At 31.9% G+C, this 11,767-nt stretch overlaps 1 protein-coding gene across 1 annotated transcript; it reads left to right on the forward strand.

Moving 5' to 3' along the window:
• The first annotated feature begins 299 nt into the window (after nt 1-299).
• Nucleotides 300-11,767, forward strand: LOC106121501 (uncharacterized). Its single transcript, XM_013317194.1, has 2 exons — nt 300-675; nt 11,229-11,767. Exons 1-2 carry the CDS (start codon nt 512-514, stop codon nt 11,533-11,535), a joined length of 471 nt encoding a protein of 156 aa, XP_013172648.1. The 5' UTR covers nt 300-511; the 3' UTR covers nt 11,536-11,767.

Here is an 11,767-nt window from a genome sequence, read left to right on the forward strand (position 1 = left end):
GACATCTTTTAATGAATATTGATTGATAAAAATTGTAGTAAAAAACCATACTTTAAACTAATGCAATACAATACTTTATCAAAATGTGTTTTCATTTCCGAAGGTCCACAAAAACATATTTTAATATCATTTTCCATCAGAAAGAATAAGTGTGATGGAATGTTACAAACAAACAAGTGGCTGTTTATTCGAAAATGGTTTTGCTGTGAAACGTATCAAAAGATATCAACCATTGAATACAAACTGAGTCATCAGCAAACGCGCAATGGCAACTGACGCGCAACACAACACAAGAGCCAGTGCTCACTCAGTACGCGTGCACCCGCAGCCGAGTGCGGTCAAACTCATCGTGACTTCCCGCTATTTTCGTCCAAGGCGCACAAAATTATCGATAAGCCGGCAAACTTCGTTCGTACTCGCGTCTCGCTGCACGTTTCGTGGATTCACATCTTATCAGTACGTTTATTCGATATTGTTACGGTTAATCAAATTGCAAATTGGCGTGTGACGGATGACTGAGGTTACGTTTTCGAAGTTGATGTGGGAGCGCGAGAGAGAAGGGCGCGCAATGGAGAGCTGCTACAAACTATACACATGGATCAACCATACAATCTTGATGCTGTTGCTGCAAATATTCTGGAAGATGAGCCAGATATCGGACTATTTTAAGGAAAAGTAAGTACATAAGCACAATAACAAATGTGGTGTCAAAATATCGTCTGAATTGTGTTTGTTATTCTTGAGTTTTAACTTTCTGTCCAAAGGTCGTCAGTTGGAATTCCGTTTGGTGTATTGTTATTGTTTCCCTCACACTTATTAATTTATATTGTTAGGGTAAATTGTATAAATTTGATCACGTAGTAAGATACCAACTCACGTTTTGGAAGCTAGTATTGAAACAATTATTGCGACATGATATTTTTAATTAAGACATAGCTTACGTATTAAATACAATTAAAAACTTACTAAATAATAAAGCAAATAGAAATATATATAACATGATTGATTACGAAACTTTCCAATGAATATCAATTTTTTTTTAAAATAGTAGATCGTGGGAGGTCGACTTTTACCCATCTTAGAACCAAATTAGTCATATTTTAACTAATATTATTGATTTACAAACATGCCTAAGAAAACTTGCCTTTCTAAATGAATTTCATCCCAACTGCTAGTTTTTAACACAAAGAAATTGTCCAAATACGGTTGTCTACTTATCAAATGGATGAAGGTCGATTTCCCACTGGCTCTTAGACTAATTTACGAACAAAACACCCTGGCTAAAAGTGTAGACGATACCTTAAACTGTCTTAATGTTTTTAGAAATTAATAAAAAAAACATTTAGTATAGTTTTTGGTATGAGATTTATTACGGTAACTTTAAAATATGTATAACAAAATACTTGAGTATATCATAGCCCATTCTGAGTAAAGATTAACATCGCGTGTGATAATACCTTTTTAGTAGGTCCCTATTGGTAGATAGTGTTTATATAATTTATAGTTATTGATAATATGATAATAAACATACTGAGATAGGTAAGTATAATGAATCGTACCGTATTATTGAATTTATTTGAATTATTTTGAACCAGTTGAACAATCTTTTACCGCGGATTTCCGAGACCAAAATCTCCTTTTATAACATATTTTTATCTCTGTTTTGTCAAATATAATGACAGAGATGAAGATATGATTTATACAGAGATTTTGGTTTCAGAAAATCCCGGTTACTGGAGTGTCTAGAACATTTTTTTGTTTTGGTATTTAGGCGAAATATTTAGGATTTCCGGACAGATTTCTTTTTCATATAGCGTTCGTTTTAATTAAGTTTATTACCGTGTGGTCCTTCGTTGATTTCGATAATATTATGCTGAATTTTCTGTGTTTCTAGTTTTCTGTTAGTGACGTTTTATGACTTTTAGGCTAATTTTGTTCGGATCTTAATAGCATAATTTATGAGCAGTTGCATCTATAATTCCAGAAGTATAGAAGGATTATTTTTTTTTATTATTATAAATGGTTTATTTATTCTCAGTTGCTGTTCTACACATGCCAGGTTAATATTTTAAATTACCTTAATAGGTAGATACTAAATTAAATCCTTTATAAGTGGATTGTTGCAACAGTTATTACATTAATTAGACGTGCTTTAGGGAATTAGCAATAATTTTATTTTGTTTTTTATGTAATTAATGGCTTTTGAGATACATTAAATAGGTTTTATTAAAAACCATTTTTTTAATTGTAGAATAACAGAATATTTACTAAGTTAATTCATTTATTTTTCTTTAAAGTAATAAATTTGAATACAATATCCGTAAATTACAACAATCATGGCTGAAAAAATTCCATTTCGCCGTGGGAACTTTTTCATATACAAACAGCGACATCTAGTATTTAAACACAACACTGCAGTTTACTAATGGAACATTTTGTTGTCAAAATATAGTAGGTGAGAGGTATGAGAACCGACGGTAAACATTACATTTAGTTATGTAAATTATGGTTTCATTCACGAGCATTTTATTGTGATATTAAATTTAACAGTACTATGCTGTAATGGTAATGCTATCCAAAGAGTTTAGTAATAGAATTAAACTCCTTGGATATATAACCTAAGTTTGACAGAACTTTTCTGTCTATTCCCAGCGAGTTGATAATTTCATATTATGCATGCAGCCAGTCTGTTTATAAAGCTTTTTCTTTGGTAAAGAATAAATAAATTCGAATCAAGTATTCCAGTTTATTCATCCACAAATTTGCTTGCACTTTTTGTTTGTCATTGGTCCACGCGGAATTAAAAAAAAAATGCTTTCCTGTCAAACAAAAAAAAATCACGAAAATTTAATTTTAACGCATGATAATACAATTTGTAACGAATGAAAACCTAATTTGAATATTTAAAGTTTATTTTTATTAGTGTAGAAATACCTTTTTGTCGTTTATACATAAAAGGTTGTGTACATAAATGGCCTTCTCTGACGTTACTCCTTTAAACTATTTAGTACGTCCATAGTTTTGTGTTTATTATTGTAATAATTACCTACCACACAAACATTTAATAGTAATATTATGTTAGTTTAAAGAAATACAATAGGTTCAAACGATCTCATTAAAGTGTAACACCGCCAACTGTCCGCACTGTACACAGGTAGACACAACAAAAAGCGAAAGAAAAGGTGTGTCATTACGCCGCAAAATGAAAATCCATAACCGCTCCCTGACTTCAACTTACAATGGTGTCGTGACACTTGTTTTTAGTCAGTTTTCATTACCGTAACACATGTATTAAAACATATTTATTCTTATACTACATGTCGCCCGTGACTGTCTGCGCGGAATTAAACAAGAACTTAATTACCTATGTGTTCTTCTAGACTATGTTTTATATTTATCCCAAATTTCATCGAGATCCGTTTAGCTGTTCTGGAGATACTTTTAAACAAAATTCGATCCATCTAAACATTCGCACTTATATTACTAAGAAGTAAGATACTTATTTACAGTTAAATGGTCGAAACCGTTTACTTTTTGTTTAACTTGACTATTTTATTTGGGGAAAAAAATAGTTACAATCCAGTGAAAGTTTTATTTATTTTCATTCTATTTGTATATGTTTGAATTGCATTAGTTTTATTATTTTACGTATACAAAAACAATCACATACCATCACGTTTTGTTATCAAATCAATCTGATAAAAATTTTAACTATATGTACTGCAACGATAAGTATTTCTGTTTGTTTTGATTCGAAAGATGACTCATTCTATTGATTTTGTTTAACAATAATAAAGTAGATAGAAAATATTAAACAATAGGAGTAAACTAAAGAACCATACTAGCTTCAAACATATCCTATAAGAACCAAACGACTCACGCCAATAGACTTCCATTTATGCTGTCCTGGTACACCGTTATCGTCTCTTCTCCATTCATACATCTTACATTCCCATATTTTATTCTATAACCGATTGGCGTTAGACATATTCTCTTAAGAGAAGTCTTTGTTAGTTCCGGAGGCCAAAATTTAGTCATCTTTCCTTTACCACCGTTTTCGCGTGAGGAAAGGATGGAAAGAGGCATTCTCTTTCCGAGCGTCTCGCTCTTTATCGATTAAAGGTAGGCAACGCATCTGCAATTACGGATATCTATTGCCAGCGATGACTTTGGCATTTTGGCAAATTTGGTGTGCTAGTTTGCCACCTTATAATATACAAAAAAATATTAGACTTTAACATAATCCGAAAGGGACTTCGGAGCCTTCTTAGTATTGCTAAACAAGTTAAATAAAATAAGACGTATTTTTATTATCTGTACAGTCACTGTATTTCCCCCGATCGAACTATCCCTTTCCTTAACTTTGTAAGCCTAGTTGAGTACTTATTGACATTGCGACTATAGGTTATAAATATTTAATGAATATACCCACAACCATGAGTTTTCACTGTTGAAAAACTCATTATTACACATATTATAATAACATGGATAATAATTTGCTTTGATACAAGGGTTACACGTGTGTTAGAGCGTCGGTGGCTCAGGGGTTAGCACTTGACTTGCAATCTGCAGGTTCTAGGATCCAATCCCGCTATGCACTAATGTGTTTTTCGATTTATATATGTACATTTGATGATCTTACGGTGAAGGAAAACATCGTGATGCAACCTGCACATATCTAGCAATACGAAGCAATTAAAAGATGTGTGTGTAGTCAACCAACCACCACTATGCCAGCGTGGTTGACTATGGCCTAGTCAGCCCTAGTTTAGGGTAGGCTCCGAGCTTCTCAGTAGGGACGTATAGTGAATTGATGATGATGACAAGTTTCAGTAATGAAAACCCACCGGTTTACTTGTCATATGTCAGCCAAGGGTACACCAAAATAAGCAATGTCACAATCGTAATAAGACTTCATATTGCTTAATTAACTCCAATTGAAAGTTATGTAATTAAACTTTGATACCTTAAAATAAGGTATAGTATCGATTACTCGAGGTATTGCTTTGATAAGATACTTATTATGGTATCCTTTATAAATGTAACTTTCAAAGTTAAGTGAAAGCGGTTCAAGTACCTTTAGTACAGCTTAAGGTAACGTATGAGTAAAAACTGGCGCCTCGTTACAAGCAAATACGTATTTTGAAGCAGAGATTCTCAAACTTTTTTGTCGTAAACCCTCAATTTTATTTTCCGTCATTACGTACCCGTGGATCCTTGGATACCAGCGGGTACATTTAGATAACTTTGAGAATCATTGATCGAGGTTTTAAGATAAGAAAAATATAATTGAAAGATAGATAATTACTAGTTAACGTTAATATTAAAGTGTAGGTTAATAATAATTAATTCATATTTGCGATTGTTTCAGTATAAAGAACGTATTGTTAAATCGTTATAAAATTAGAATAACCCTGAATGAGTTTCCTTGATTCATATTTTATCGATTGAAAATCATAACTAAATAAACATCTATTGTTCTACACTACAACGAAGACATAATGCCTTGGAATCTTACGAACGATTGAAGGCCTTACCGCCATTGACACAAAATTTTTCATACACAACACTCACAGTCCTGCAATAGTAATTAAATCTCCCTTAGTGTCTTTTACGAGTTATCTAACTGATTACTGCTTAACTTTTGATTAACCTTTTTGTGTATGTCATATACATTTGTAGTTTCGTGAATCGATAGAATCTGAATAAACATATAGGATATATAACCAAGGTTACTTTGTCACGTGATAATCAAATGTAGTGCTTGAGGTCAGTGAACTTTGTACAAATCAATTTTATGACTTTTGTTTGTTACGAATAAGTTCTTGCCCATCTATGTATGTTTATCATTATGTTAATTGCACTCGTAGTTATTGATTGCGCTTTTTGTTAATGAAAAGTTAACTAGTTGACTAATTAAAAATAAACTTATCCAGATCTAAAATCATAGAAATTACTCATTATCATTTGCTCTCTGGTCCCAAATAGAAAAAAAATCTTATCGTCTTCAAATATCTTCGTTTGTTGTTTTAAATATGGAACACAGACAAACAAAACATTTGCATAAAACGTACTATGTAAAAAGAGTATAAAATAGTATTAACTTATTGAAAAACAACAACCTACGGTAATGTTGCATATACATGGCCACTTAAAAATAATTACTTTTTTTTTAAATACTCAGTATAATTCCGAGACATTTTTGTTCAATATCGATTACGTCATCGGCGTCTATAAACAAGTATGACTCGATAATAAAATGGAGGTCGATCGAGGGAACACAAACAAAAATGACGGCGAATAAATTTTGAAAAATTTCCTTTAAGTTAACAACACAGTTTTACTACTTGTAACACATTTTAAGTAACTAATTTTGTAACAAGCGATTCAGCTTGACGTGCGTATAATCCTACTTTAATCTTACTAATATTATAAATACGAATGTTATGATGGATGGATGTTTGTTACAAGGAATCCTCATCACATTTTTAAATTTGGTATAGTAAAGATGTATGTTGTTTGTATGAGGTTTATTTTATTACGTGCGGACAGAGTCCCGGACGACAGCTATGTATCAAATTAAAATTAATTTCGCTCGTCTCTGCCAAATGAAAAAGTTTTCCGATCTATCAAAGTCCAATTTATTATTTATTTGTTTACAAATTAATTATCTATTTCAAGTTTTGGCATTAATGAGACTGTGTATTTTTTCCAAAGGCCATGAAGATTTTATTTTTGGCATGTCCTTATGTAATTGAGAACACAATTTAGCTTGCTAATTACTCCAATATTTGTAATAAAAAGCGTCAATAGCCTAATGGTTAAGGGTGCGGATTCCCGATCACGAGGTCGGGGGTTCGAATCCCGCCATTCGACTATTGTCGTAAACCATGTCTAGAGCCTAGAGTTGGAATGGTACAAGAAATATTAGTAAATTTACAAAAATCTGCTAATATTTTAACAAAAAAAAATAATCATTATTATAAGTCAAAAGTTATACTCCAATTTCACTATATCTATTTCATCAGCAACTCACTATACGTCCCCACAAAGTGGCTCGGAGCCTAACCTAAGTAAGAAGTGACTAGGCCATAGTCAACCACGCTGGCCAAGTGCGGGTTGGTTGACTTCACACATATCTTTGAATATCTTCTCAGATATGTTCAGGTTGCATCACGATCCTTCACCGTAAGACCGTCCCATAAATGTACATATTATATGTAAATCGGACATCATATCCACCTATGATTTAAAAAAATAAAAAGAAAAAAGGTTTCATTAATCTGTGCTTAGACTATAGGTAGTCTATGTCAAAGCGATTATTTATCCAGCCATTACGAGGCAAGATTGATTACCTTAACCATTAAGGTGGGAAGCTAAAAATAACGCATCGAGCGCTGACTCAGATCGATCTGAAGGCTCTTCCACGTTCCGTTTGACTTCCGAGTTCACGATCAATGAGCGCATTATAAAGTTAGGGTGCTATCAAATTAGTGTCATTGCCCTAGATGACGTAATAAAACTGACGATCGTGAAATCTTAAATCCTTAACTCACAGTCTGTTGCAACCTTTATAATTACATACCTCAGTTTTGAAGATGCACGAACCTTTTTACTTATAGTAATACTGCGGCATTGTTTTTATTAATTGATATCGACATATAAATGTGAAGGTAGAATTCATTATGTTTGAAATATTAATGTGGCTTGACACGCGACTGTGCCCTTACATTACAATTATAAAGCGATTATTCTAGATCATTCTATGATACGTTCGTACTAGACCTTCAAAATTATGTTGCAATGAATTATGTTGAAACCTTATTGACGGGGTATTTAAAAATTCATAAAATTATAAGCACGTATTAGGAATACATACTGCAATATTGCATAAATATGTAGACTTATTTCTTAGTTAAAATATTATATAATAAGTAATATGCTTTATTTTAGTTTTATATTTTTTAAATGGTTAATAAACGATTTATAAATAAATTATTCGATACAATTGTTCTTTATTACCAAGGTGGCGTCTTTTATCTTGTGTTTCTCCTTGTTCGATATCTAATTGCAATTAATTTTTATTCCTTTAACATTGAAGTCTCTTAAAAAGATATATGCTGCAAATAAAAACTACTAAAGAATAACTGGCCATTATGACAATTACGAAGCGTAAACTACTAAAAAAAACTGGCCGTCGAGAAATATAAAATACGAAAATTAAAATAAAAGATTTTTTCTTTTCTGTTCGAATTTTTTTTAATAAATAATTATAATTTTCTTATTTTAAATACATTGTTTTCTTTGTATAACGATTTTTCGAAATGGAATCAGTGTTAAGTTTCGAATCTGTTAGAGACGTCCATAATGATAAATGTGTTATACTTTCGATCGATTAACAATGACATTATATAAGTAGATGAGTAGTCAAACATGGTCTATTCCGGCATAAAATAATTCTAGTCAAAAACTAATAAACCATCCAACTAATATATCTATATATATGTATAAAAGAAAGTCGTGTTAGTTACACTATTTATAACTCAAGAACGGTTTTACCGATATGGTTGAAAATTGGTGAGGAGGTAGAGTCAGAAGACGGACACAGGATACTATTTATTCTTTTTTTTTTGAATTTATGCCTCGAAGTGCTGCTTTTTATTTAACATATCTATATATTAATTATTTTATAAATCCAGGACGGAGTCGCGGGCGATTGCTAGTCTTTTATATAAAATTCTCGCGTCATAATAGTTACTATACTCCTCCGAACCGGCTTGATCTTTATGAAATTCTGCATGCATATTCAGTAGGTCTATGAATCGGCTAATTACTATTATTAATTGATTTATACTGTCTTTTGTTTGTCTTTCTATTAAAGCCAAGATGGACAATTTACTTGTTTACACTTATATAAAGGGAAAAGATTTGTATTTTTGTGTGTCACGAATTATCTCTAAAACTACTGGACGGAACAATTCTTTTGACATTAGAAAGCTACATTTGCACTGAGTAGCATATACTATAGTGTTCCTTTTTTTTAATACTACGCATACCGCGGGCAAAAGCTAGTAGCTTAACAAACCACATACGAGTAAGAAATGTAGCGAGTTTTCAGTACGTTTTCAACAAATAATATACGTTTACTAAATCCGTTAAATGTTCTTATTAAAATCAAGTATTAATAGATCAGAATGTTCCAGCTTTAATAATGACTTGAGAAAAAAATCGTACATAAACTTCAAAGGAATTTATTAAAAAACAGATGGGGAGATCAAACTAGATTATAAATAATTTTTGCTATACAAAGTGGAATAATTTAACCGCATCTTTATAAAGAAATTTAACATATCTATGCTAATACTAGCTGTCGCCCGCGACTCCGTCCGCGCGGGATTGGCCGATTCTCAGACCTACTCAATATGCTCACAAAATTTCATGCGAATCGGTCGAGCTGTTTCGGAGGAGTATGGGAACGAAAATTGTGACACGAGAATTTTATATATAAGAATATATGGTAAGAGTTTGTTTGTTAAAATGCGCTAAACTGAGCACCTACTGGTCCGATTTGAAAAATTCTTTTTTTGTTTGGATAGTCCATTTATAGAAAAAGGCTTTAGACTCTATAACATTACGCTGCGATTAATAGTTTTTTTTTATTCTGCGCGGACGGAGTCGCGGGTCACAGCTAGTCTCACTATAAAATATTCGGTTGGATGGATGGATATGTATTAGAAGGTATCTCCAGAACGGCTGTATAAACCCAGACAATTTTAGCGTATATGTAAAACATAGCCTGGAAGGACATAGGTTAGTAATTAAGTTTTTATTTAATTCCGCGCGAACGGAGTCGCGAGAAAATGTTAGTGTACATAAAGCGAAATCAGTCACACTAAAAACATCATTATGATGAATGAGCAATTTCTTAAAAATAATTTACAAAATCATAAAGATTGACTTGAAAGTTATAAAAGTTTTGAATCGATCTATTCGATAGTGAATTGTTCAAATAAGTTAGTCAAGTTTATTGTTCTTACTTTACAGAATGATTTTTTTATACTCTATGATGATTCTACTTAGTCTGTTAAATAATAAAAACACTATCTTTTTACAAATTCTTAAACGATAAAGTTAATTGTTTCATAGCTTATAAAACTGGGAATTTTCATGACAATGATACAGCATGTTCTTTAAAATGACAGTTCTTTAGACTTTAAACATGTACTACTTTATAAACTCTTGTCTAACCGTGGGTTTCTGAGAGCTAAATCGTTTTATCAAAGAGGAAAGACAGGAGTGACGATGTATATTATACAAAGATTTTGGTCTCGGCAATTAAAGTCAATTTTTTTTTCATAATCACTAAATAGTTTTCTAAACCCACACGGCCAGTATACATTACTTTGACTATATGCATAATGATACTGCAATATTATACGATTTACCTTACAGTATATTACGAAACCGATAAGTGAAATTATACAAAATGACAGCACAATAAATTGTTACGTAGTTAAACTAAACGATGTAATTGCTTTCTTTTCCAATGACATTATTGATTTGTTTTTATATTTGAAATCTTCTTGTGACGCCATCTTGTTCCTTACCTACATTGTTCGTTACGAGTTGGATGTAATTATTGTTATCCAGTTGGTACTATGACATGATTTTTATCGCACGAGGTTGACCATTTACAAGTGGCTTTCATTCTTGAATTTCCTCTATATTTTCTTAATAAGACTAGTTTATTTTTAAAATGCTATTAAGGATAGTTCCAAAATAAAGGGTGTTTACTAAAAGTCTTAACATTACGATAAACAGACCCACCAATCAAAATGATCTCTGAAATTAATTATCTGTTAACCGCACCGTTAGCACTAAAAACTGCATTGTGCCGTTTACAATGGAATATTTTTGTACAAAAACAAATAGTCATTGTCAGACTGAAAATAAACATTTAATCAAAGATTAAAGAAGACAATCTAATGAGTAATTACCGTGTTAAATGATTCAAATAAGAAACGTCACGTGTTTGTTTTGAGATAGAAAATTTAGTCCGTTGGTATAAAGACATAAAAAACAGTTTTACGGTCACAAAGAGGCTAATGCCGTTCACTATCGTTAATTGTTTATTTATTACTTATTTAACGAGGCATAATGAATTTACAACGTCGTTCTAGATCATGGAAAGTTAACAAAGAAATAATCGGTATTTATTTAAATTTCAGGTCCATAGAAGATAAGAAGACGGATTCCTTTATATTTTCACCGTTATCAAAAGAATCGAAGCTAAGAAGGCATATACGATCGATGTCTGATGTCCAAAGCAGTACACCGTACAGATTGCCTTTCAGATCAAGGAAAGGCAAAAGCAAAATCCTTACTTACGATTCTGATACGAGAAGTAAAAGAATAATGACGTATAATAGACACAAAATCTTGGAGTCGTCAGATTCGAGTGACTTTGACGCGGCAAAGAGTAATCTATGCATAGAGCATATTAAGAAGCATACGGATTCAATGAGAGTACTTTAACTTGTAAAGATCTGACTGAGGAAGGCTCTACAATCTAGTTTTAACTAGAATGTATATGTTGGGTTTTTTCATAAGTGTTATTGACTGTTCAAAGACTTGGCATAGATTACGTGTTCCCAACGTGATCTACAAAGACTAATCTTGAGACTGTGATTGCGTTAGATTTAATTATTTTAAGAAAATTTATTGTTTTATTAAGTGATTTAGAATTTAAGACAATCTCAAAATATTT

This window comes from Papilio xuthus, unplaced genomic scaffold, assembly GCF_000836235.2.
Source record: "Papilio xuthus unplaced genomic scaffold, Pxut_1.1 DF826945.1, whole genome shotgun sequence".
Lineage (NCBI taxonomy): Eukaryota > Metazoa > Arthropoda > Insecta > Lepidoptera > Papilionidae > Papilio > Papilio xuthus.

Coding starts and splice junctions, on each gene's coding strand:
- LOC106121501 (XM_013317194.1), top strand. CDS start 512: ATGACTGAGGTTACGTTTTCGAAGTTGATGTGGGAGCGCGAGAGAGAA. Junction 676..11,228: donor TCGGACTATTTTAAGGAAAA/GTAAGTACATAA, acceptor TTTAAATTTCAG/GTCCATAGAAGATAAGAAGA.